The sequence below is a fragment of the Liolophura sinensis genome, chromosome 1 (genome assembly GCF_032854445.1).
Source record: "Liolophura sinensis isolate JHLJ2023 chromosome 1, CUHK_Ljap_v2, whole genome shotgun sequence".
Taxonomy (NCBI): Eukaryota; Metazoa; Mollusca; class Polyplacophora; order Chitonida; family Chitonidae; genus Liolophura; species Liolophura sinensis.
The window spans coordinates 88644730-88672705 of record NC_088295.1 but is presented as its reverse complement, the minus strand read 5'-3'; the positions used below and the strand labels follow the sequence as shown (position 1 = coordinate 88672705).

At 39.6% G+C, this 27976-nt stretch overlaps 2 protein-coding genes across 2 annotated transcripts; one reads left to right on the top strand and one right to left on the bottom strand.

Moving 5' to 3' along the window:
• Positions 1-1153: 1153 nt before the first annotated feature.
• LOC135465310 (uncharacterized) lies at positions 1154-12161 on the bottom strand. Its single transcript, XM_064742597.1, has 6 exons — positions 12095-12161; positions 4812-5058; positions 3686-3915; positions 3132-3356; positions 2592-2714; positions 1154-1203 (listed from the first exon to the last, which is right to left on the bottom strand). The coding sequence occupies exons 1-6, from the start codon at positions 12159-12161 to the stop codon at positions 1154-1156; spliced, it is 942 nt and encodes a 313-aa protein (XP_064598667.1).
• A 3808-nt stretch (positions 12162-15969) lies between these two features.
• LOC135480138 (2-(R)-hydroxypropyl-CoM dehydrogenase-like) lies at positions 15970-26205 on the top strand. The gene is made up of 9 exons (XM_064759901.1): positions 15970-16108; positions 18307-18446; positions 18732-18824; positions 19367-19508; positions 20123-20163; positions 22490-22559; positions 22910-22946; positions 23667-23736; positions 25649-26205. The coding sequence occupies exons 1-9, from the start codon at positions 15976-15978 to the stop codon at positions 25805-25807; spliced, it is 885 nt and encodes a 294-aa protein (XP_064615971.1). The 5' UTR covers positions 15970-15975; the 3' UTR covers positions 25808-26205.
• The last annotated feature ends 1771 nt before the right edge of the window (positions 26206-27976 follow it).

The following is a 27976-nucleotide window of genomic DNA, read 5'->3' as shown; positions in this document are numbered from 1 at the left end:
GGGTCCTTTAACGTTGTGGTTTAAAGCCTGTGTCCAACGACGCCGCCAAAAATCTACAGACAAAGGGACAACACTCTGTGTATTCCGCAATTGTGAGGAATCGTTTAAAAACTCCCTGGATCCAGATCCTCATAACACCTAAATGTAATGGATTGGTGGATGTCTCAAAAACCAAATAGCGCATAGAGTTTGATCAGAATCAGTGGTGTTGTGGACCCTGATAATATAATAGGTCCAGATAACTGACAAATCGCGTCTTTGGGCATTTGAATTTTGTAGGAGTAGTACTCAGACATTTTGCCAAACACTCCTGGCTGTAAGTGGTGACGAGATGAAGTCATAATATTATCTTGTTGCAAACAAAAATTCCCAAAATTTTTCTCTTTGTGCTTCTTATACCCGAGAATAATGCTTTCACCAAAGCTTTCCTTACCTGTAAACTCTCCTTTAAAGTACTAATTTTTACCTAAGGCGCTCGCTCTAAGTAGCCTTGCAGAATTTTACAGATGTGGCCACTGGGGCGGTCTAGAATGTTCGTTGAAGACCACTTGTCTTCCACCAATATGCTGGGTATACTGTGTATATCTGTTTGTCACACATGGAAAAGTTTGTTCGTAACTTGCCAAGGCCAACGATTTACCATGGGCGCCCTGGTCTCCTCCACCAATAAGACTGGCTTCCATCTCATAATTAGTGGAAAAGTTGTCCAGTAGGAAGTTAAACGACAAACGAAACATAATGACATTTTTTGTACGAGCCTTACCACACTGCCAGACAGCGTCGAATCGGGGGCACTTACATCTTTGGGGTCTGCCACGCCCTGTTGACACTGCTTACTGGTGTCCTCTTTAACCCCGAGGCTCACAGGTGATCTCATGTCCGATTCGGCTACTTTCCACTGCATATTTACACATATGCGAGATTTATTCTTTAAAATATTGATGCATTTTTCCTATTCTGTTTTTATACTTATAATAAAAAAACTTTAATGTGGTATAGTCACCTAAACAAAACGTTACCTGAATTTTCGAAGTACATATATACCCATTGCATTTTTGTACAGGGATATGTTAAGAAGTTTTAAACACCAACCAAAATCACCTGTGGTTACATAAACAGGTAGTTTTACATAACTTTTTAAAAAGTGCAGACGTCACAGCATGGGGAATGGTGTACACTGGCGTGTGCTAGTCTCTGTAACAACTGTAACAACAACAAAAAAAACTTTTCAGTGAATCTGGATAGATATCAAAACCAATTATAAAAACATTATCAGGGGAATAGCCTGTTGGTCAGGACAAATCCCTCTAAAGCTTTCAACACCTTATCCATGTGTGTATCTGGACATAACAAACCCTGTACAATGAACTCTCTCAGTAAAAGAATAGAAACTGTGCAGCACTGTACTTGATACATGCTGGTAAAAATAAATGATAGTTTCGTCTCCTTGTTTCGACATTTACATAACTATGATGCATTGAACTGTACTTGATTCATTTTCTCTCATCATTTCACCATAACATATTGCTGGAATTGATAATCTTCCCTCATCTTTCTAAACTTTAAATGCTGATTTAAAGATGTAAGCGTGGTTTTCAAGTATGCACATCATTTATAAATTCTTACAAGTCATTACTGTAAAAATAACATAGAGATTCTAGAAAGAATACACTTAATGCGCAAACAAAAGGCGCTTTTGAATGCAAAACAAATAGATTTATAAATGCTGCAGGATACATTGAAAGATGTGAAACAGTGGAGAATTTAGAACTGTATAACTATAGGACACCTTCGCTGGAGCAGCATTGTCTGATTTTAAGTAAGTTTCCACTTCTCTTTCCGGTCTATATGGCAGACAGTGCGGTTCCATATTGCGTGTGCTCACCAGCAAAGAACAGCGGGGGTTCAGCCTCTCCGAGAGCTTCCCAGTCTCCCGCCTTTATTAACACATAAATACAGATACGATATATGATAATTTATTCCCCAAACTATGCATGGTAACTTAACATATGCGGTAATTCCTGTCGTGTTACTGTGGTTTCTATATCGTTGATTGCCAGTTCCCACGGACAGGACCACACACCTACCGATAGCTCTTAACCATCAGTGGTATTAACTTTTTCTGAGGTAACTCCTAGCCACCAAGCACGTGTTATAGTGTCTCAGCGTGGCACATAAATATCACGCGTATATTATAGTGTCTTTGGGTGGCACCTAAATATCACGCGTATGTCATAGTGTCTTTGGGTGGCACCTAGCCATTGCCGGTGTGTCCTAGTGGTGTCTAACCATTTGTAAATGATGAGAACAAAGACTCAAGCAAGCTAGTATTGATTGCTTTAGCTTTTAGCGCCGCTTTCAACACCAACATATGTGTAGTGTTACCTCACTGGAACCTTATGCAGTAGACGCCATCCATGACACCGTGCGCAACCACACAGTATACGGACAGTCGGATCCTGCTGATGTGTCATGGATCATTGTGTCGAGCGAAAAATACTTAATATGTGGTGAGAACGTTGTCTATGCGTGTCATAAAACAGAAAGCGTTTTCAGTGGTGACACCGCACCTGGTACAGCAGAATTCTTACCTAAAGCTGGGAATGAATACGACCCTCTGGAGAACCGGTCACTCTTCCATTTCGTGCCAGAAATATTCACAACAGTTACATTGTCTAGGGCCGTGCCAAATGATGTGTTTGGGCGACTTAGAGCTGAAAATAAACAACACTTATATTTGAAATTAGAGTGTGTGAAACTGCATATCATATAGCTTAGGAAAATAAAGCATTTTGGGAGATGGGATGCAGACGGGGTAATGCATAATCCCATTGTCTGATTCAGGCCATGACAATTAAAATGTGTTAACCATTAAAACAGTATACTAACATACTTAAACATTTAAAAGAATTCTTAAAATTTCAATCAAAAGCAACTTCATGCTTTTAATATTGCACATATGCATTTTACAAACACTAATATTTATAAGCGAATCTTACCATGCCTCGGACAAAAAAATTAATATTTGATTTTCAAGAACAAATCAATTTGTAATAGTGGATTTTTGCAATTCTGTGTTAAATTTGGACGTGATAAATGTACTTCATTGGTTAATACGTTAGTAGATTTACCTATGTCTTTAAGCTCGGCATCACTTAGCGTCTCGCTCTGTTTTCCAATCTGGCTGACAGCATAAGTCACTATTACAGGCTTTTTCACAATGGCCTGGAAACTCGTCAGAATGGAAAACTTGCCTTGATCAGCACTATCTCGCATCGCCACAGTTATCTGCTGTGTTTTGTTGGGCCAGACTCGTTGGTTAAATTCTACCACAAGCTTGTTTACCGTGCCAATTCCTAAAAAAACCCCACAAAAACACCACCTCTGTACAGAATATATTACGTAAATGAACCTGTAAAATATTTCATCCCTAGACGTAATTTATGTGTAAAAGGAATTGAATGACGGTATTTAAAACCATTAAAGACATAATTTCAAGACACGACAGTTGCTTACTTTTAATTATGCACATTTTGCGTGAGTGATACAGAATTGGACGTCTTAATAATGACGCAATGTTACAATTTTGAACCATCTTGTAACACCATGGATCAAATTTTCATCCAAACAGATCATTATAGGATATATAATCACAGTTCTATATGTACTTCACACACAGATTTACCAACTCTCTTTATTGCCCCCTTCATTTTCGGGGATAAACCTGGCGTGAATTTGACGTCATTCGCTTTCAAAACCCCCAGTGGTAACGTCACGATAACAGCACCCGCCTGGTAAGTCTGACCATTCCTACATTTGATGACCACGCGCTTGTCTTCTTGAACATCCACACCCGTGACTTCCTGGTCCAGGAGGATATGTAGTGAAGCTTCCGTCGGAGAGTTCTGTACGATCCTTCAACACGGAAATGGCACGACGACTTCAGCATTGTTGTGTGTATTAATAGAGTAATACCTGGTCGGAGTGAAAATGTCCTCATACAAAGTGCATGAAAGTTTTCGTTAAAGCACTGTCTCAAGCGTTCTCTCAGTATTTTAGCAGTCATCACACTCGTTATATACGTGCTCGGGGAAACAAGATATATGAATGTAGGCAAGATGTGAAGTGTCCGCTGTGCTGTAACTTTCCATTGTACTCGTATTCCCGGCGCCCATCTTTGCCAGCAAAGATTTCTTGGAAAATACAAGAAACCAAAACTGTGGTAGGAAGGGTATAGATCTAACACATGAGGGGCCGAGGATTACATTGCCATACTTCAAAGATAGGCATACTTATTGCTTAGGTTATTACGTTTATGACAATTTACCGTAAGCAAAAATCACCAATATTGTTATGAGAGCATCAAAAGCGCCGCCATTGCTTTACCTCGGGAACGCAGCTGAACCCTGTTTTGCATTATGGGTACAGTTAGCGCGACATCATGTATGTTTCTGGTTGGTAAACATGGCATATCCCATGGTCTCGTAGGAATTCCTGATTACACGCTGATTCATTGAGTCCCCAAGCTCGTCAAGAGCAAATGGCTGCGACCGTTTTGTTCTGTTTCCACCCCTCTTCCTGAATAAGTAAGGCTATGGTAAGTGTTGTCATTTCCTTTCATCATATGAAAGTGTCAAGTGCTTCTCACGTACCTAAGTTTTGCTTAACCTTCACTGTAACGAGGATTATTACTCAGGTGAAATACTAAGCATATGAAATCAGCATACATATATTTTGTACACAGTTAAACTTTGCTTGTAATTTTCTAAGAACGTAACTAATAAAGTTAGTTGATGTTGTTTACAACTTACATATCTAACATCTTAGTGTATCCAAGCACTGGTATTTTGTCAGAAGCCGGTGAAGTATCAATCTCAAAGTATCCATCATACAGATATTTTGTGCTCAGGGTATCTGCGGTATCTCCGAAGAAGAACTCGTGCTCAGCCAGAAATGTTTGTGAGAGAGGATCCTCAATCAGCTGATACTGATTGACTTGTCTCAAAGCCGAGTGTACGGATATGTCTTTTTCCAAGTCTGATGAGAGATGCTCCACAGCTATATATACAAACAATATATTCGTTATGAAAAGCTATGAAAATATGTTCATAAAAGTCAAAGCTTACATGGACATGCAAATCTAATTCAAATTTTATTATAATTAAGGCTTTATACCATAATTGATTTTGCCATACTCAAGATTATTTCGCTTACATTATGGAGGTCATTGTTGCAGATACATGGAGGAAACCGATGTGTCCGGGGAAAACTATCGACCTTTGGCAGGGTACTACCGAACTTTCCGACGTATGACGTCTTAACACAGTCTTTTACGATTAAACACGCGTTTATAAAGTGTATCTTTATTCTGTGTCTAAAAATAGTTGAATCCACCTGGAACGTATATAAGCCGTGTTTTCTGTGCAGAGTGGAGGTATTTTGCTGCATCCACTGGGAGCCAGGAGAGTGTACTGTGTTCGCGTTCGCTACCTAGCGAAGTACCTGACTGGGACAACTTGTGACTTATGTGAATTGTGTGTTTATCCCATGGTCCTTATGTTGGATTTCATTGAATACGTTCCTTGGGATGCAAAGGTGAACTGGAAACTTTTAAAGGCCGGTAATACTAATGTGTATGTATTTTTTTATGTTGTTGTTGTTGAACTGTCTGTAAAACTGTACGTCTCATTTTATATATAAAGCATTGTTTACATTGTAATACTGAGTCACTGAGTCTGTTTTCTGTTGCTGTTTTCAATACCGTAACACGGGGAACAGCCTTTTGGCCCTGTATGGTTAATCTAAGCCCGCATTCAGAGGGTGTGAAGATGTCCTCTGTAGAAACGAGTCAGTTTGACTTCATGAATTATGGAGTATCTCCAGGGTTCAAGTATGTGTGATGTGGTCAGGAAATACTGGATCTTTCTTCTGTTAGGGTAACTGGGGGGCTGGGAGACGGTCTCGTCCCCCCTGAAAAACATATATATGAAACAAAACACATTCAGAGCACATGTTTCGCTCTCTGCATTCACTTCGCATCACTGCCACCACTAGCAAATTTTGAAGGGAAATCTTGAACCATGATGAGGCAGAAAGTGATGACAGGATATACAAAAACTCTGTTTTAACCGTTGTTTCTATTAATACTTTATACACATGGATTCTCTTTATCTAACATGCTTCTAAGTGATACGGGAACCAATTTTATTGATTAAATATTGCCACGCATGAGCATCAGTGGTGAGGCTAAGCTTAAACACGCCCATGTGCGTCACACCAGCTCCAAATGTCAAGCTTGTCCATTGGTGGCAGTGATGTAAAGCGTGCATAGAGAGCGGCATAGTGCGCTGTAAGCAGTCTGTGAACACATATGTTCATTCATTCTGTGGCGTCATGACGTCACTATTGGCTTCACTTGAAATGATATGAAAAATACCGCCGTCACAAGAAGGGGTGAGGGTGGGACATCAGATGTCATGTATCCAACCATATCCCTAACCAGCCAGCCATAATGGTCATGTTCATATATCCAAATTTGCCGACATTTTCATGATGAGTGACAGCTTCGATTGACACAGCTATAAGGTTTCTCCATCATTTCAAGTGATAGCTAGGAACATGGATTGGCTAAACGTGGGGAAAATATGCAATTTTCATACCAGCAAAAACTGGATTACGCTGTAGAACAATGAAATGTGATCCTATGACATGCTGTTTACCAGTCATGCTGTTTACCAGAAGTTTAGACTTCTTCGTCCTCTTAATATTTGGGTAGAGTTTATGACACAATTTCCAAATTGTCTAAATTTTTAAACGCGCAAGGTCATGACAAGTAAAGGTATTTCGTTATTCTGGACTCGAAGAAAAAAAACACTTGTTTGTAAACTTTGTACACAGCATTGAAACATGTGTGAGAGGATTCATGTAGTGAAAGCTTCACGCCATAGGTTTGGCTATAACGGCGCCCTACATTCTTGAGTGAGTTGATTTGTCTGGCGGATTAGCACACAAAGTTATGGACTCAGAGGAATCCATTTTCAATTCTAGATTTCTCCTGTAAACATTTAGGTTAAATGCCAAGTGATTGTAATGTACAATAAGCACGTGTAACGTACAGAAAAAGATTGAAAATAATTGTAAACAAATTCTGTAGCAATCACTGCCTACCCCTATTTTCATTCCTGAATGCAATTCTCTATTTATCCATATACACTGCTTCTCAAGATGACACACACAGCAAGTCTTTTTCATGTATACACTCAAGTAAAAGTAATGACCGCCCAACTATCAGGAATCCTCAAAACAGCACATCTGAATAATTGCACACTAATTTTTCGTTGTATGTAAAGTATGTACAGCCTAATGACAACATGAACGGTTTGAACCATCAAATAATAATGGGATAATTGTTGTAGCTTTAAGGTAATTCCCATCATCGGAACTAGTTATAATTATCTGAGCAGCCTTTGTGATGCTTTAGACTTTAGCCTAACATACATGTATGTACATGAAATGCCGGAAAAATCATATTCGTCATGGTCTGTTCGTCACAAATGTTCAGTGTTCTGGAACCTGAAAATATGCCTCTTATGGCAGTAAATCACAAACAATGCCCACGGGATTGGTGTTAATCATTAAAAGTTACAGGATCCTCCTAATTGATAGTAAGGCAGCCCTACAAATACAGTGTTCACATAAAAATCGATATATCACAAAACGACCATAACATAAATTTTAAGCGATGCGACTCGTTTCCATTACGCTTCTGCTATGTTGACAAGAAACAAAAGTGAACAAACCATATAACTTCATCACTTAACTGGTGAGAGTTAGGGAAAGCATAGGCAAACCCACAATGCACCCTCAATATGACGTATAAGAACAGAAGAGAACAAACTGGACAACAAATTTGTTTTTCTGAAGCGGAAAATATGTTCAAATGGTCTTTAAAAGCACAGAGAATGATTTAGACAATTTGGAAATTGTGTCATAAACTCTACCCAAATATTAAGAGGACGCGCCTCCCAAATGTGACAAGTGAGGAGAAATGATAGAATAAAAAACAATCAAGTTAGCCTTTTCAACTTTCTGCATGTTTGTATTCCGACTGCAGTCTTGTTCTTATCAAGGGAACGGTATATATATATATATATATATATATATATATATATATATATATATATATATATATATATATATATATATATATATATATATAGAAAGGGCGAGAGAGAGACTTTAAATGTATCACTAATGTGGTCGTCATATGACTGAAAAGTCGTAAATTACACGACGTAAACCCACAAGTAAATATACATGTACATACATTTATCATTAATGTTGGATACCTCTTTCATTCCTGAAGATGATTCAACAAAAAATAAAACTGAAACACAGAATCAAAACACTGTGCTTGTCTTTGGGTGTATGTGTGTGCGCGCGCACAGGGTTGGGGGTTGTGGTGGACACGTACTACAATATGTACGTCAAACTATTCCGTATTAATCCGTGTATTTGTAAGTACTTAGTGTTAGGGTTAGAAATTATCTTTTTTAATAACTCACAGCACTTCTATGCCCTACTAAATCAACCTTTAGAATTTAGATACATTTTGTATGGGACATTTTCATTTCGTCCACTGCCTTAACTGATATATAATTTGTGATTTGTATTTATATTACTCGTTTTCCAAATTTGCCTCTTTGTAAATGTATAATGACATTCCGGATGCACTTTGAAAACTTTCAGTATTTGTCCATATTCTTCCCCCGTAACGATTGGGTCTGGCTTCTAAGACAGTCACTGTGTACTGTCCAGCGCCCGTCAGTGCTCTGGCAGCGGCCAGTCCAGACGCCCCTGCACCTGTCACAATAATTTCCGGAGAACTCTGCACGCTGTAAGAGCAAATCGATACTAGCAAGAAGAACGAAAAAATTTTCTTGTAGAATTCAAGAAGCGCACATTCCCTGGTTACTGCTTTAGGATGCATGGACTAGGAGGACATTTAATCTTTTTAATTTTTTTTTTCAAGGTTGAATAAATAGGTCTTTTCAGTCTGTTTAACCTTAATTATACGAGTACATCCTGTCCTGGGGCTCACATTGTTTTGTTATTAAATTTTGGAAACACACAAGGATCTGCTGAAATTTCACAGCGAAAAAAAAATGCAATTACAAATGAATTTTTTCTCCGAGAAATATCTTTTGTCATAAAAAGTGTGTTTTTATGCTAGATTTACTTTATTCAACGCGTGAATCTTATAAAGATAAAATTATAAATCTGGGAGAAAAAAAATTTGGACGAAAGAGAAATCTCGATGATAGAGAAATTTTAGGCGAAAAAATAAATTTTGGACGAAAACATATGCTGCAGGAGTTAAAATAACATTGTGCTGTCAGATTGTATGTACTCTCTTAAAACTGAAATACTAAAAATAACAATACTGAATCCCACATTGTGGCATTGGTGAGGGAGGGAAAGCATTTTAATCTTAGGTTAACACTTTCAAGTGTTAAAAATTTAACACTTTGCAAAATGATTATAGAAAATGTTATAATCTAATACTATGTCAAATTCACGCCTTTAGGTGTTGTGTTCCGCATTATAAATGCTAAAAGATATGATATGTGACATTTGTTACAACTTTACGAACAATAACTACACCACTTCAGCGGACTAATGATTAGAGCGTTCTCCTCTAATTTGTGAGACCCGGCATCAAACCCGGGTCGCTTCATACCAAAGACTAAAATGTTCCTGTTGCTTCCTCGCTTGGGGTTCAGTAGTGAGTGGTTAGAGCAAGAAGACAGGACTGGTCGTCCCGGTGTGAGTACATTGTTACAGGGTGGAGTGTCATTTCTGGTGTCTTCGGCATTATACTTCAATGGCGGCAGCACTTTGGCGGCATGAACTCGCCCTGCCACACGAAGACACCGTATTTGTCCACACACCTAACGGCTGCTCGTCGTCATATGACTGAAACATTGCTAAGTACGACGTACAAGAACATTCATACATACATACATACATACAAACAATAATTACAGGTCTTAACATTACACAAAGTTAGTACTATCATCAAAGTAACAGCTATTATCATTGTTGTATCTTTTTCACACTTAAAAAATGCTGATAATTCAATGAAAATTTGCGCTTTGGGAGAGTAATGGAATAAGAAAATATCAGCCTTAATCAGGTAATATGCGTAGACATCCCATTAGGAGTCCAAATGTTTTTATCACAGCTTAGCGCACTGATTATTTTATAAGTTACACTACCGGTATGCCACCGAAACTGCTTTTCTCTGAGCACATTTCCATGGTAATTGCATGTAGCATAGATTCCGCTTATACTAGGCTGTCGTGCATGGGAAGGTCGTGCAGCAACCTGTGGATGGTCGTGGGTTTCCCCAGGGATTTTTACATGACTTGGCTACCGTTTGCTATGAAAGGAATTACATGATCCGCAATGGAAAATCGTAGTCTGCTGTTTTGCATAAAAATAGACCTCGTTTATTTATAAACCGGAATGTTATTGGTTAATGCATTATGTAAATAGTTAACATCGTTTTTGCAACGATTGTCCACATGGTCAAAATAGTACTCCGCTATCTTAGGAAAGTTTTGTTTTCACTGGTTGTATCAAACCTGATACAATTGTTTTCTGGTTTATCAACATAAAATGCAACAATGATGTCCAAAGAACAATGGTTTCGGATCAGCTAGTCCATTCGGGTATGTGACATTTTAAAAACTAATAGAACAGTCATTGGATATTCTCTGTTTACATCCAGGTACATCATTCTTCCAGAGAACAGTCAGCAGCCACTCAATCACTCAGTCGCCCAATCAACGAACTAATCAACCTTTCAGTCATGTAATAAATCAACCAGTGGAGAGAACTAAAAGAAAACTTGGATAATCGTTACATTTATTCTGCGTTGCATATAAATGGGGTAAATGGGGCTAGTAAGTCGCTTCTGCGGGAAGTTCCCGTTACCCTACTTGATCAGTGAGGTCGCATGTTCGAATCCAGCTTCCGCCGCCAAGTACCTGAGTGACAAAGCGAGATCTTTCCTCGAGGATCTGTGTGCTTTCTCCCACCCAATTGCCCGTCCTACAAGTAAAACATTATGATATCTTTGAAATGAGCACTTAACCACAAAATGCGCATGCGTCAAACACATTACTCCACCACACTAAAACAAAACGATGCCCCTCATAATTTTACCCTACGTGTAGTAGTCTCAGATAAATAAACCCCACACCAATTAACTATATCGGACCATACTGAAAGTAACTTGAACAGCATACATCAAATCACAAAGAGGAGGCCTCAGTGGTCCGGGTGGTAGCACGCCAGCGCTGGACAACGACACAGAAGCCTCACACCAATGTGGTCTCCGTGAGTTGAGGTCCAGATGATGGCCTCATATCTAGGCAATCTGCCGATGGTCGAGGGTTTCCTCCACAGCACCATACATATTCACTGAATGTTAAATGTCACATCATATTTAACCACAACCTCACTACATGCAACACATCATTGCACAATGCACACTCCAATGAACCACATATAACAAAAAGTGAACAGCGTTCCAATCCACCAACTGTTGGGAAAGATCACGTGCTGTTAACACACCCACCGAAGCTTAGCTCTGGGCGATTCATACAAAGCCAGCATTGACGCATGTTGAATGCGAGTAGACCTATTTTGTTTTTCTTTCTTCTCCAGAATCTGTACATTTGGCACAAAATGTTTATTGTTCAAACAAGAAGATCAGTATGATACGCATATATATTCCGATCAAACAAGAAGTCTCATTTTCGACGTTTGTTGATATTTCTAAAAAATATTAAAAAAAAAAAAAAATAATTAGGTGTCCTTTACTTCAGGGGACGTTATTAGTAAGAACATATGTAGCGTGTGTACACAATTTGCCATAACCTGTGCATTTAAGCCAGAGTACCGGGTGTATAACAGCGTGCATATAGGTCAACTGCAAGCGCCTGCGCTGTTTCACCCAATGTAATATACATGATTAAGACTATCAGGGCCCCTGTTACTAACAGACTCAGGGCACACTTAGGCCTACCATCACGAGACATCCCCAAGAACTGGACCACAGACATGGCCGCAAAATCTCGCAAACGTGTTGTCATAATTACAGGTAAGATTACCGACATTAAAAAGCACAACCAACTGCTAACCTGTCGCATTTTCTGTTCTACTCATTAGTGTTTCGATATTGACCAGTACATACCGACTACACTGCAAATATTAACGACGCATGACGTATTTATAAAAACCTACGCAATACTGGACAAATGACTTGCAGTTTTTATACGAACGCAGACGTCTTATGCATAAACGTGTTACATGTATATGGCGGGACTATACAGACATAGGTTTTTGTTAAAACACGGGCTGGCATCCTTGGGGTACTTTCAGTAACTTATTCCAACGTTTCCTACAAAACTATGGTGTTTTATAGACAATATGTGACATGTCTTCTAGTGTGGTCAAATAGCCATTTTTATTTGAACATGTATATATGTTACTTTTTACCCACAGTACTCGGCGCTGATGATTTTTCAGAGACCATTAGAGAGGGCATTTGCTTCACCAATATAAGTGCCTATAGCTTGAAAACTGCACCGTGGATGTCCACAGCAGAATAAGAAATCGCGCTATACAGGCATTTTTAAATGCTGCATGCATGTATAGGGTGGAAGCTTGCTGCATGCATGTATAGGGTGGAAGCTTGTTGCATGCATGTATAGGGTGGAAGCTTGCTGCATACATATATAGGGTGGAAGTGTGTATTTTATGGACTCATGTATAAGGTGGAATTGTGAATAGCGTGGAAGTGTGCAAGTGTAGGGTGGAAGTATGTATATAGTGTGGAAGTGTGAATGTGTAAGGTCGAAGCGTGCATGGTGTGCAAGCGTTGATGTGTAGGGTGAAAGCATACATAGAGTGGAAGCGTGCAAGTATAGGGTGGAAGGGTTTATATATTGTGTTGTGTAAGTATGCGTGTATAGTATGGAAGCTATTTTGTGAAGACTGCATGCATGTATAGGGTGGAAATGTGTATAATGTGGAAGCGTACATGTGTATTGTTGAAGCGTGTATAGTATGGAAGAGTGAATGTGGAAACGAGTGTATCGGGGAAGTGTGTATAGTGTGGAAGTGTGCACGAAAATGGTGGTAGTGTGTATAGTGCGGAAGTGTGCATGAAGAGGGTGGTAGTGTGTATAGTGCGGAAGTGTGCACGAAGAGGGTGGTAGTGTGTATAGTGCCTGTATATGATGGAAGGGTGTTTAGGATTAAAGACTTCAGGTTATATTGAACAAAACAAATCAGTTGTTCTGGTCTCTGGTGGATAGGAGGATAGGGGTTTGTAAGAACCATTCCTGAAATAAAATGTCAGTTCTAAAAAAAGAACACCTCTGAATACAAAACTGACCAATTTTGAAATAAGTTCCACTTTCGAATAAAGTTTTATTTTAGAAGTAGTAAGCAGGATTATATCAAAAGTGCTCAATTTCTATTTCAAAAGTGAACCTTATTTCAAAGCCCGTTAATTTATATTTCAAAAAGTATTTTTGTTTCTAAACTGGCAATTACTTCAAACATAGTTCAGTCTCATTCTGGGACAGGGAATATTCAAGGTTCCCCAGCTTCCATTGGGTTCCGGTGATAAGAAGAGGTTCTTCTGTTGTTCTAAATGGAGAATTTAATTTGTTGGAGAAGGTTTGCATTTCAACAATATCACGTAAATGTGAGTCACACATAAAAATAATAGACGGTTCAGTTAAAACACACGTAGCACGTTTCGACCAAAAAAGTAACAAAACGAAGCAGCACTTCTGACCATCAAAGTGTCCGTGCATGATTTTATTGGACAACCCAGTTAAGACTAACGAGTAGTATAGGGAATAGGGGTTCTGGCGCACCCCCCCTTGGGGCCTCCCCATAACAAATAGAGGCTCCCCCCACTTTCCCTGCTTCCCATCCCCCCCCCCCCCCCTTAGGCGCCTCCCCAGCCAAGGCATTATACACGCTTATTTACAAGTCTAGCCTACACACACACACACACTGATATGAGACGACCTAATTGGCATTTAATAGATAAGGCGTATGGTCTATATATGGGCCGGCTGTGTTGCACAACAGGGTGATTCAGCTGATTTTCTCCCCGGGATAGGGCGTAAACTACGGGTTTTATGAAAAATAAATGTGACAGGCTTTTTCAGCGTGTCTTGTTTGATAAGAGCCAGTATTTTTTTAGGAGGATTGGAGATATTTTGTTTATGCGGAAAAGTCCTTCCAATTTAGGCCCATGTTTCGTGGGTCGTGGGATATAGCTCAGTCGGCTGACAGGTGGGAAAGGCGCTGTGTGTAAGGGGTGTATTCATATACTACATTTATAAGGGGATGTTTGCTAGCTCAAATCCGGATTTGGTCTCCTGTATATGTAGTATATGAATACATTAGCTGCATATGGCGCCGGGCTCTATGCACTTCTAAGGAATCTCTGCAACTTTCGACAGTTTCGGAGGCAGAGAGACCTTACCAAGGGGTGTTGTAAATGGCCCAAAGGTAGTGGGATGTGTCAGCGCCAATTAACCCCCCTAACGGCGGCTCGCTAGCGCAAAAAATCCGGAGCCCGCCGTTAGGGTGGTGGTTAATTGGTAACAGGTTGAGCTATAAACCAGGCCTTTTTGTTTTTTTGGACCATGGGTTCGAGCCCCACACTGGGCAGATTTTTTTTTACCCCCGGGCACCAGGCTAGCCAGACACCCGTCCACCCGTCCAACTGGACGGGCAATCCAGCCAAAAGGGGTATTTTTGACGGGCAAAATCCTGAATCAACATATTTTTTTTAAGGCTAGTCCCAGCCCACAGACCAGTACACTGTTTCAAAGTGTATTAACATTATATGTATGTATACTAGATTGTGAATATTTTTCTAACATGTAAGTTTTCAAAGTGTATTCATATATGTATTCAGATGACAGAAATGATGTTTGACATGCACTACTGTGTCACTGTGCCAAAAGTTAATTTCTCGACATAGATATGTGACTGATAGTACATGTATTTGACTTGTTTCTTGTTTTGTTTTGTTTTTTTTGTATTTTACAAAGTTTATTTCTACCTACTGTGACTTAGCTGCTTAAATCGTATGGTGATTGGTGACACTACTCTTTTTAGTGAATGACAGTCACAGATTCAGTGGTGATAATTTTGCCTGTTCTCAGTCTCAGTTGTAAGAGCTATGTATACTGTATTCTGATTTGGTTCCGTTGCATTTTAATGTGAAGTAGTGTAACTGTGAGTGACATGCACCTGCTGCGCCAAATTACCATGCATTTTGATTGTTTTCCTTTTATATGTATTTTTGTGTATTTTATTGTTCACAGTTTATTTATTTCTACCTCCTGATTCACAGCATTCACACTTGAACTGTCAGAACTGCTGAGCCAAATTGCCGTTGTTTTCCTTGCATCTGTATTGAATTGTGTATTTTACAGTTCAATTTGTTTTTCTACCTCCCGTTTCACACTTGGTTGTCCAAAGCATAACAGATTGTAACCTTACATACTTTAATATAAAATTTATGTACTCTTTTTAGTGATTCGCACTCAGTGTCTCCAGAATCTGTACATTTGGCACAAAATGTTTATTGTTCAAACAAGAAGATCAGTATGATACGCATATATATTCCGATCAAACAAGAAGTCTCATTTTTGACGTTTGTTGATATTTCTAAAAAATATTTAAAAAAAAATAATAATAATAATAATTAGGTGTCCTTTACTTTAGGGGACGTTATTAGTAAGAACATATGTAGGACGTGTGTACACAATTTGCCATAACCTGTGCATTTAAGCCAGACTACCGGGTGTATAACAGCGTGCATATAGGTCAACTGCAAGCGCCTGCGCTGTTTCACCCAATGTAATATACATGATTAAGACTATCAGGGCCCCTGTTACTAACAGACTCAGGGCACACTTAGGCCTACCATCACGAGACATCCCCAAGAACTGGACCACAGACATGGCCGCAAAATCTCGCAAACGTGTTGTCATAATTACAGGTAAAATTACCGACATTAAAAAGCACAACCAGCTGCTAGCCTGTCGCATTTTCTGTTCTACTCATTAGTGTTTCGATATTGACCAGTACATACCGACTACACTGCAAATATAACGACGCATGACGTATTTATAAAAACCTACGCAATACTGGACAACTGACTTGCAGTTTTTATACGAACGCAGACGTCTTATGCATAAACGTGTTACATGTATATGGCGGGACTATACAGGCATAGGTTTTTGTTAAAACACGGGCTGGCATCCTTGGGGTACTTTCAGTAACTTATTCCAACGTTTCCTACAAAACTATGGTGTTTTATAGACAACATGTGACATGTCTTCTAGTGTGGTCAAATAGCCATTTTTATTTGAACATGTATATATGTTACTTTTTACCCACAGTACTCGGCGCTGATGATTTTTCAGAGACCATTAGAGAGGGCATTTGCTTCACCAATATAAGTGCCTATAGCTTGAAAACTGCACCGTGGATGTCCACAGCAGAATAAGAAATCGCGCTATACAGGCATTTTTAAATGCTGCATGCATGTATAGGGTGGAAGCTTGCTGCATGCATGTATAGGGTGGAAGCTTGCTGCATGCATGTATAGGGTGGAAGCTTGCTGCATACATATATAGGGTGGAAGTGTGTATTTTATGGACTCATGTATAAGGTGGAATTGTGAATAGCGTGGAAGTGTGCAAGTGTAGGGTGGAAGTATGTATATAGTGTGGAAGTGTGAATGTGTAAGGTCGAAGTGTGCATGGTGTGCAAGCGTTGATGTGTAGGGTGAAAGCATACATAGAGTGGAAGCGTGCAAGTATAGGGTGGAAGGGTTTATATATTGTGTTGTGTAAGTATGCGTGTATAGTATGGAAGCTATTTTGTGAAGACTGCATGCATGTATAGGGTGGAAATGTGTATAATGTGGAAGCGTACATGTGTATTGTTGAAGCGTGTATAGTATGGAAGAGTGAATGTGGAAACGAGTGTATCGGGGAAGTGTGTATAGTGTGGAAGTGTGCACGAAAATGGTGGTAGTGTGTATAGTGCGGAAGTGTGCATGAAGAGGGTGGTAGTGTGTATAGTGCGGAAGTGTGCACGAAGAGGGTGGTAGTGTGTATAGTGCCTGTATATGATGGAAGGGTGTTTAGGATTAAAGACTTCAGGTTATATTGAACAAAACAAATCAGTTGTTCTGGTCTCTGGTGGATAGGAGGATAGGGGTTTGTAAGAACCATTCCTGAAATAAAATGTCAGTTCTAAAAAAAGAACACCTCTGAATACAAAACTGACCAATTTTGAAATAAGTTCCACTTTCGAATAAAGTTTTATTTTAGAAGTAGTAAGCAGGATTATATCAAAAGTGCTCAATTTCTATTTCAAAAGTGAACCTTATTTCAAAGCCCGTTAATTTATATTTCAAAAGTATTTTTGTTTCTAAACTGGCAATTACTTCAAACATGGTTCAGTCTCATTCTGGGACAGGGAATATTCAAGGTTCCCCAGCTTCCATTGGGTTCCGGTGATAAGAAGAGGTTCTTCTGTTGTTCTAAATGGAGAATTTAATTTGCTGGAGAAGGTTTGCATTTCAACAATATCACGTAAATGTGAGTCACACATAAAAATAATAGACGGTTCAGTTAAAACACACGTAGCACGTTTCGACCAAAAAAGTAACAAAACGAAGCAGCACTTCTGACCAATCAGAGTGTCCGTGCATGATTTTATTGGACAACCCAGTTAAGACTAACGTGTAACTCGGTCGAAGTAGTTGCAGTATTGGACTATTTAAAGTATATGGAGTATTTAAAGTTACTATTTAAATTGTTTTAAAAAAACAATGCTTATCGCTGGCTTTCACATTACCTATGACTCTGTTCATTACCTATGGCTCTGTTCATTACCTGTGACTGTTCATTACCTGTGACTCTGTTCTAATTTACATAACACAGTTAAGACATAATATATAATATTTTTCCATCTGTATATAGGTAGCAATACTCACACGCGAGACATGCGGTCGTTTAAAACGGTCTCCCTTAAGAATCTATGTCATCGTCATAGATACCCGACCCGTGTTCTCGGTTCTCTGGATTAGCGTCAGCATCAAATGTGTGAAGGTAATTCTCATGGGTATATTACACTGTCTTTGATCCCTTCCTTATGAGAGTTGTCTCTCTTGTCTGGCTTTAGGCGGGAGTAGCGGAATTGGACAGGAGATCGCCTGTGAACTGAGCAAACGGGGTTACGCTGTGGCTATATGTGGTCGGAATAAAGAGAGGTTAGACAGCACCAGTAGAATGTGTCAAGAGAACGGAGCAGACTCCGAAGATGTAAGTCAAGGGAAATGGGCAATTATCGATAGTTACAGAATATAAAATGTTTCGAAAGTCGCTTTTTTCCGTACGAAATTAAGCACAATTGATTAGTGGGAAATCAACGCTTATTTCTTTTTTCAAAAATTTGAAAAATATATGAACCTTTTCGCAATGTCGCATTTCTCGGAACAAGTACATTAGGCAAGTGTACTCTGGAGTACTCATTTGTTTATTGAGAGTTGCGTCGACTGGAATATATAACATACGCACATGTAACGTAAGTGATTCTATGACCGACAGGTTTTACAGATCATCGGGGACTTGGCCGACCCCCAGTCCCCTGACAGGATCGTCTCTGCTACCCTGGAGAAGTTTGGAGGGATTAACGCACTGGTAATTTGCAAGTCTTCTTCGTAATATGTTGTACCTAAGTGGCTTTTATAGTACGAGGGGAATAGTTTCATTTCCTTTATGACGTGTTTCCTCACCTTTGTATTTTTTGAGGTCAGTGATCCATGCTCTAATGGGCGAGTTGTTTTTTCCATGTACCAAGGAGTAATAAAGGTCTTGTCGCTTCACACTTCCTATGATGGGTTAATCGTTCAAATATTAGGCCTAGCATTTTCCATGTTTCTTTGTCATACCAGCTTGCAATATCCCTAATCGGCATTTCGAGCCATGCAGCTAACCGCAGAGATGCACGTGTGCCAGCAATGTAAATAAAGATGTATCTAGCATTATATTTCTGATTAATCTAACTATAAATATGTCATATTTATAGGGCATTCTATTTCTATAAGCGGTTCCAAAATGTTGACCCATAGAAGAAACATGGCTGACATAGTTATCGGACTTGAATGAGTTATACATAGGTGGCTTTTAATTTAGAGTTTAACTCTGAAATGGAAAGGATATTTCCGGTTATATATTTTCAGATCAATAATGCAGGGTTTCTGAAAATGCCTGACAGTTTACAAACTGTGACCGCCGAGTCATTTGACCAGGTGTTCAGCGTAAACATCCGGGGCCCAGTCCTCCTGACCAAAGCATGCATGCCACACTTGGAGAAAACTAAAGGTGTGTTGTACTTGGACAATTCTAAAATGTATCATTCTGAGTTGTTTAGCTATCAGCTTCCCCATGCATGCATGGGTCACCTTCACTCCGTCCTAATTTCTTTCTTTACTTGCCTTCTTAGATCTTTGACGATTTTTGTTGAATGTTGTTATGGAAAGTTGTCTTGAGATTATTGACAAGATTATAGTTTACGGCTGGTATGCGAATGTTTTTTTTTTCGACGCCTAGAACCGTAGTCGAGTATAATTGTACAATGAAAGCTTTAATCACGGCAAATATGTAGGCCTCAAAGTCTGTCACCGCATTAAGTGATCTGGATGGTGGTTATTGTGAACTTGTGGAGGTGTTATCCGTACATGTCATAACCACAATATTATTCTTTTTTCCGGCCGCATGTGCTTAGGCTTACAATGAAGCTGGTACAAACACACCCAAAATAGAGTACAACTCTTCTGGGTGGGGACGGAGCAAATTATCCTATATCGATCATGTTTCACGCCATTTTAACTCTCGTGGCATTCAAATCAGAGTAAAATGTATATTGTGTGTAAGCATTTTCTGCAAAGCGATGGTTTTCTGGTTGTTTGGTTAATACTTGTATTTTTCTGATACAGGAACAGTGATTAACATATCCAGTGCAGTTACGGAAGTACCAGTGAGTAGATGTAGTAATGTTAGTAAAATTGTATTAGCTACTTGAAATTGAAAGACATATTTTAAACGGCAGCAGAGGGGTTCTTATTGGATGGTGAAATACCTAAAAAGTTCACAATTTAATCTGCAACACTCCGGCTCACATGTCCCTTGAGTTCAGGTTATTACACCCATTGATATCAAGTTAAGATGTGAGCTTAGAAAGCAGGAATTACATTTAGATGGGGGCGTTTGGCGAAGTAGGTCAGCCTGGAACCGTGAGGGGAAAGTCACCGTGGAACCCTTCATGGATGTTAACAGGGAACGTTGCGCAGTAACAATGATCGATATACGTATATATTTGGAACTTGATCTACTTGGACCGATTCCAAATGGTTTGCTTTAAATTGCAGAATAATTTGAAATCTGATTTAAATGCTAATTTGTGGGTGTTGATGTGTTGAAATTGTGTACAACAAGGAAGTGTTCAGTCAAGACAAAACTGTTGTTTTTCAGCTTTTGGGCCATTATATTGAATTTGATTACAGTCCAAAATAACTTCATGGGATCGGCCACTGGGGTTGTTGAGAAGACAATTTGAGAATGTTAAAATGTTCGTCTGCTGAAATTGTTGAGCTTGGATTGTTTGAAAGTATATCTGCTGTGATTATTTCCTTGTCTGTTGGGTTGTTAAGAAGTAGGTCTGCTCTGTTGGCCAGAAAGTAACTCTGCTTGGATTGTTTGGAGGTACATCTGCTTGAACTGTTGGAATGTAGGTCTGCTTAGGTGCTTACCAGTCAGATAAACCAATACGCCAACAATAGTTTTAAGCATAAGTCATTTAAACCAATACGCGAGCTGTGTAGCGTGTACAGGACAACACTGTGTGGTTTGTAAACACATTGTGCATCTTGTACATGAACACAGTGCTGTGTATCGTGTACAGGACAACACTGTGTGGCTTGTAAACACACTATAGAACTTGTACGTATACACACACTGCAGCTTGGACATGAACACACAGTTCACGTAAACACGCAGTGTAACATCTACAGAAACGCACAGCACAGCTTGTTCAAGAACACACTGTGTAGCTTGTACATAAACACACAGTGTAGTTTGTAAATAAACACACAATGTAGCTTGTACATAAACACACAGTGTAGCTTGTACATAAACACAGAGTGTAGCTTGTACATAAACACACAGTGTAGCTTGTAGATAAACATGCAGTGTAGCTTGTACATAAACCCACAGTGTAGCTCGTACATGAACACAGTGCAGCTTGTACATAAACCCACAGTGCAGCTTGCACATAAACATGAGGTGTAGATTGTATATGAACACAGAATGTAGCTTGTACATAAACACACAATGTAGTTTGTACATTAACAAACAGAGTAGCTTGTACATGTACACACAGTGTAACTTGTACATAAGCTCACAGTGCAGCTCGTACATGTACACACAATGTAGATTGTACATAAACACAAAGTGCAGCTTGTACATCAATACCCAGTGGAGCTTGTACATAAACACACAGTGTAGCTTGTACATGTACACATAGTGTAGCTTGTACGTAAACACACAGTGTAGCGTGTACATTTACACACAGTGTAGCTTGTACATAAACACATAGTGTAGCTTGTACAATTACCCACAATGTAGCTTGTACATAAACACGCAGTGTACCCTGTACATGTACACTCGATGCAGGTTGTACATAAACACGCGGTGTAACTTGTACATAAACACACAGTACAGTATTAACACGCCGTGCAGCTTATTGATGAGCACACTGTGTAGCTTTTTGATGAACACACAGTGTAGCTTTATGATGAACACACAGTGTAGCTTTTTGATGAACACACAGTGTAGCTTTATGATGAACACACTGTGCGGTCTGTGATTACAGAGCATATGTAGTGAAGATTGAGTACTAACATCTGCATGGTGTTAACTTGTTTTTTGTGTACATATGGGAACTGTAATCAACATACCCAGTGTGGTCTTCAGTAGTACAGCTGATATACTTATAATGAGTTCCTATTTACTCTGCCTACCTATTTGATATAGGTAACCGCCCATCACACATCAGACGCATAAAAAGGCGAGATAAAAGTATTGTGAAGCATATTAACTGATTGTGGGGTGCTTTCATTACCATGCCATCAAAAGCACACATGATGATTTGGAATCAAAGAAAAAAAAATGGTTATACTGTGGATACTGTACATACGCTTTCTCTCTCCTATATAGAAGATACGGTAAAAGAACTATGGAGAAGCAGTGTTGGACGTAATTTGCGGTAATCATCACTATAGGACATAATTTGTTTCCACACACAGGCTTTTCCCTTGCTTGTGTATCCCATGGCTAAGGCAGCGATGAATTTCTTCACCAAACACTTGGCCTGTGGTAAGACATGCATGTATACAGTCGACATTTTATGCAAATATCTTTTCCATTTGAGCTGCTCCTGCTTGATGTGGAAGAGGCAAAAAGAACATGAACTCAGATCTATATAGGGACAAGCTTGGCCTTCACCTAGAGTAAAAAGGATATAGGTCCACAACAAATTCAGTGCTGGTGATATTTAAAATACAACTGTTTCATGGTTCTAACGCCACGATATGGTCGAAATATACAGACAATGTAGCATTAAACGCAATTCATTCATTTATTCGTTCATTTATTCATCCTTCATATATAAACAAAACAGTTGACGTGAGATACAACGTCTTGTCACTAAACATTGCGTTTTTCAGCTTATGGAGTAAAAGGAGTTCGAGTTTGCGGAATAATGTAAGTAATATTACTATATACTAACTGTATAAACTGTGCTGGTTTTTTACGTCGCGTTGAAAGGGTATTACGCACATTGAAAGAGTGCATCGTTTTGTGTTCAGTCATAAAGACACACGAGGCGCGGGTTCAAGATCGGTCTGTGAATGGGATTCCCCCCACTCTGCACTGCTTGAGGGACATTGATGACAAGTGGCAGTTTGCACAGTCGCCCTGAGCTGAACGGTTTCTTCCTTTAAGAGCAAAATTCATACGCATACAGGTATTAAAGAATAATTAGTTAAATAAATAAATTCAATCTCGGTAGTGGGAATCCTTGCCAGTAACCTGTGGATGGCCATGGGTTTCCCCCGGGCTGTGCCGGGCTTCCTCCTACCATAATGCTGGCTGCCTTCGTATAAGCAAAATATTCTTGAGTACGGCATAAAACATCAATCAAATAACTAAATCAGTCAGTCAATAACGGTACGTTGAATTGCATGCTGCAGGGTGAAGTGTCAGTGTTGGGATTCGATGGATTAATCACTGTGCGCTCCCAAGCATTATTCCGATCCACGCCTCATTAGCATTATCAATGGTAGTAATTCACAGCGATGATTTATATCTGTATATATACGTTTGAGGAGGTTATATGTATGAATAGTGGCAGCCTCTCTTAAATGTACATAACGAGTAATGTTCAACTGAAATAACTCATACACTTTGTTCCTCTTCCATTAGGCCCGGGTACATCCAAACACCCGCTCACCAAAAGTATATGCCTTCGTCTTCGGAAGAAGAACTAGCAGCGGTAATTATTTAAAGTGCACTGCACAAAGAGTTTCAAAGTAGTTTGTCCTATACCTTAGCATTCAAGTGCCTAACGCCGCTCCACGTGTTTCTTTTTTTTTTTTTTTGCTCACGATTCACTGCAAAGGTGACAACTATATAGTTCAGAATTAGATTTGGTCAATAATGTCATTATTTTACATTGATATTTAGTTATTTGGTTTGTCCATTAACTTTAAAGGAGAAGAAAACTTAAAAACATGACACTATAGGCTGAAAAGAGCACATTTTTTTAATACCTGGTGGTGTCTGTTGCATAATTTTGCGATTTTTCCTCGCCATAAACGTAAAGCCTGAAAATGGCAAAGCTGACATAAATCGCCGAGTCCATCGCGTCCTCCATCTTTAACACCCTGTAATTTATGCTGAGGACGTGTTGCCTCTCAGCCAATTAGAGTCATTAAAACTGCCGGCTTGTTCGTGTAAACTGGGAGCCTACGTCCAACATTCCGGTTTCCCGATCATCAAACGGAAAACGAACTGTACTGTTCGCTACCTTCTGGGAAGAAGAGTTCTACCGGAAATGTACGAACTGCGCTTCGGCGGTTTCCGACGGCAATTCTCCTAACACAGAAGACATCATCAGTTCTTAGGCAAAGTAGAGTCGCCCACAGCGGATTTTGGCGCTGATTTTATTTATAATTTATCATCTTGAGGAACATATTAGAATTTTTTATGGCATGCACCTGCGAGGAAATGCATACTCTTTTCTGTGGTATTTGAGTAATATTTAAATTTTATTCTCCTTTAATATTCCATGTTAATATGAGGTCTCGGGAAGTGAGTCAGGTCTTTAACAACGTCGTGGCTTTACCGCCAACTTATCATGCATGTGGGAGGGTATATAGAATAGAGAAAATTCATTAAATGCATGTTGTTGGGTGGGGTTAGGTGTCAAATGTTACAAAAATTACAATATTCCACAGGTAGTGTTATCGACCCACGATTAGATGCCCATGTTAAAAGCGGCAACGTCATTTTGCTTTCTCTGTTATAATGACGTGTACATGAAATTTGGAAGGTCCCTACATTAGGAATCCTCAAATACAAGTGGCCCCGGATGCAAAATACATACACATAATAACGGTTCCGTGTAATTCTAAATATGGATGGCTCACACACTGCGTATGTTCATCATGTCCACACTGCGTATATATAGTGCATGCTCATCTCCACCTTATAAAATTGCATTATCGTCTAATGTCGTTAGCATACAACGTCTGGTTCATTAGGCTAGGACAGCATGAGCTTTTATCCCACTCTCACCAATCAGGCACAGTGTTTCAAAAATCCCTGTCAGTTGGGTCAGAGAAGACTGATGACCGGTTTCCACATCGTCTTCCCACCATTTCTACTTTACTCGAAAGCTCATTGTTAGAGAGCAATGGTTCAATTCTACTGTGCATACAGATCGTCTCTCCTTTTCATCCTGTGAGTCTGACTGACAATATTTAGGGAATTATCCGATACAAAAAGGTCATTGTCAGTGATTTCAAATTACACATACTTAAAAGTCTTAACTTGCGAACTTGACGAGTGTGATGTATTAAGTGGCCTTACGGGTATTATCTATGGTATATGCTCCTAACTTTGCCAACAGTTTACCCACGTATACAGAGATAGAATATGATAACCTGGGGTAAAAGTCATCCCGATTAAGGATGGCCAATAGTGTCCTATAGTGATGTCCTTAGGTATTGCCGAATAGAGAGCATCTTAAGATCCAAGCTTTTGGGCTATCCCCTCTCCAACACACTTATCCTAGCTGTAATGACACATATACGCAATCAACACATATAGGCTATGTGCATCAAAGCTGACAAGTTCGCATCAGATATAAAAATTCACAAGGTCTGTACTCATTTTCCTTCCAGCATGCCCAGAAGTTGGTGGACGCACAAATTGTGAGTCGAGTAGGCCAAGTTGGGGACGTGGCCAAGGCCGTGGCCTTTCTGCTCTCGGACGAGGCCTCCTTCATCACTGGAGAAACTCTCGTCGTTGACGGAGGATGGCAGCTTCATGTTTCAAAGTAAATCATGGAGATATAAAAGCCATGTATGTGCCATGGCTGGGTGTTTAAACGAGAATTATAGCCGTTAGCAGTTCTTTTTATCGTACGCGTAAAATAATAGCTTTCACCTTCAGTAAAACATCTGTACGTTTTTCTCTGAACTTTAGACCAAACGATGACACCAACCACTCCTTCGGAGTGAAGTGACCCTCATGTTATGTATAAATACGCAAAAGACAAACTGTTTATACATTTTATATTCTTGTGTTCCAGCTATAGGCCCTACGTATACACTCTTAATTAGAAACAAGCAATATACAAGATGAAATATCTAAATCTTACATGGTTAGATTTTGGACAGTTACTCTAGTTTTGCATTAAAAGAAAGGAAATAAACGTAATGTTGAAGATCAGCTCACATCCCATGTTTCATTCCTGCCTATATATCACCGTGTTAAGCGGACATATGCAATCTGAGATGAAACTTGTCCGGGTCATCTTAATTGGACATCGCTCGATATCGTAATAATATTGCCGACGTGGGGTTCATTCATTCGACAAGTGACTCCGCTTCGCTCTTATGCCTGGCCCCCGGGCGATGCCATGCTGGTACATCGCTATAGTACATGTGTATAACAAATACATACAGACATCTGTTTTGCGCCTTGAAAGCCGTCATCGAGTTTTAAATGCTTGTGTTTTAGAGAGGCATACTGATGAAAGAAATTCTAAATTTTTGAGTCGGTTCAGCTAAATAAAAAATGAGTTGCATTTGGCTCTGAACTAAACCTCCTCGGACCATATTTTCCGGAAAATGTCAATTAAGAGAATTATAAGGGGAAATCACTTGTCACTGGTCTAAACTCTTCGCCCGAGGAGATAACGAGTACTTCAGACGAAGACCACGTACGCCGATGAAGTATTAATTGAAACAAAGGTTGAGAAAGAGGATTTTTTGTCTGACATCAATTCCTGTCTCATCACCGTGATCCAAGTGACCCTGGCGTTCATGATTTCTATACAAAATTTGCTGGTGGCAGTGATGTAAAGCGAACGTAGAGAGCGGCACATGTGCTGTATAGAGAGTGCACAAGCAAATTTTGTAAAACCTTGAACGCCAAGGTCACAGGGCATGACGTGAAGTCAGAAAACACAAAAGGTGTATGTCACAATCTACTTTTATTTCTACTTAGATTTGATACTCATGCATTCTCTCTATCTAATGTATGCACAACATGATTCAAATGGACATCTGAAACAATTTTATTGGTAAATGCTGACTATAGGTTCACGTGAGGACGTCAGTGGCCTCAGAAAAAAGCCGAGACGCGTGTCGCATGGGCTCCAAAGGCCAACTTTCACTAGTGGAGGCAGTGAAATCTGACAAGTTCGCATCAGATATAACATGCAGCACATGCGCAGTATGGAGTATGACAGCGGGTAGCCATGTATTTGTAGCACGCCTCAGACCCCCATTAATTTTCCATAAGCGACAATGTTAACGTTTAGCGCTGTAGCTCAGCCCCAAACATTCGGTGGCCAATAAGCTTTGGTGCATACCTGACCCAGCCTGTGGGAAAGAAGCTATTAAAATCTTGACAAAGGTTGACCGTCAAAATCTGGACCTTTCTATGCCGGCAGCTGGGAGGGGTGCCTAGCAACGCCAAGGGGACGTCACTCGCAGCCTCATCTCCACCTATCTCCATGTGTCCTCAAGCCCAGAATTTCAAACTTTCATCTGTAAAACTCATACCTGCCCAAAGCTTAGACAATTTCCGGCATTTGATACCAAGCATGCACCTGTACACCAAAAACGGCAGGCTGGCAGCAAAAAAAAAAAAAAGACTTTACACCCTAAAATACACAGAATTACATTCGAAATTTTATATTTCTAAATGCAAGTTAAAATGCTAATATAACATATGTGTTATGTATTGGAAGATTTTGCTGTGAAAATAAAGGTGCTGCCTGGGGATCTCGACGCAATCCCGACGTAACGTGTTTGGAGAGCTGATATCTGTACCTACATTTTACTATGTGTTTCGCTTATACGAAGGCAGTCATACAATTTTATAGGTGCAGGGTTCACATGCATCATGCACAGACCTTTACAAGTTATAAATGAAGAACTATGTTACGTGCAGATTTGCATACCACAGGCCTGTGGGCCCGGTATTGATGGTAGGCACGT

Excerpts from the sequence above, each read along its gene's own strand:
- LOC135480138 (XM_064759901.1), top strand. The coding sequence starts at position 15,976 with ATGATTAAGACTATCAGGGCCCCTGTTACTAACAGACTCAGGGCACAC. Across the intron at positions 16,109-18,306 it reads ACGTGTTGTCATAATTACAG|GCGGGAGTAGCGGAATTGGA; the intron begins GTAAAATTACCG and ends GTCTGGCTTTAG. Across the intron at positions 19,509-20,122 it reads ACACTTGGAGAAAACTAAAG|GAACAGTGATTAACATATCC; the intron begins GTGTGTTGTACT and ends TTTCTGATACAG.
- LOC135465310 (XM_064742597.1), bottom strand. The coding sequence starts at position 12,161 with ATGACAACACGTTTGCGAGATTTTGCGGCCATGTCTGTGGTCCAGTTC. Across the intron at positions 5,059-12,094 it reads CTTGGGGATGTCTCGTGATG|CTGTGGAGCATCTCTCATCA; the intron begins GTAGGCCTAAGT and ends TTGTATATATAG. Across the intron at positions 3,916-4,811 it reads TACACTAAGATGTTAGATAT|GATCGTACAGAACTCTCCGA; the intron begins GTAAGTTGTAAA and ends TCCGTGTTGAAG.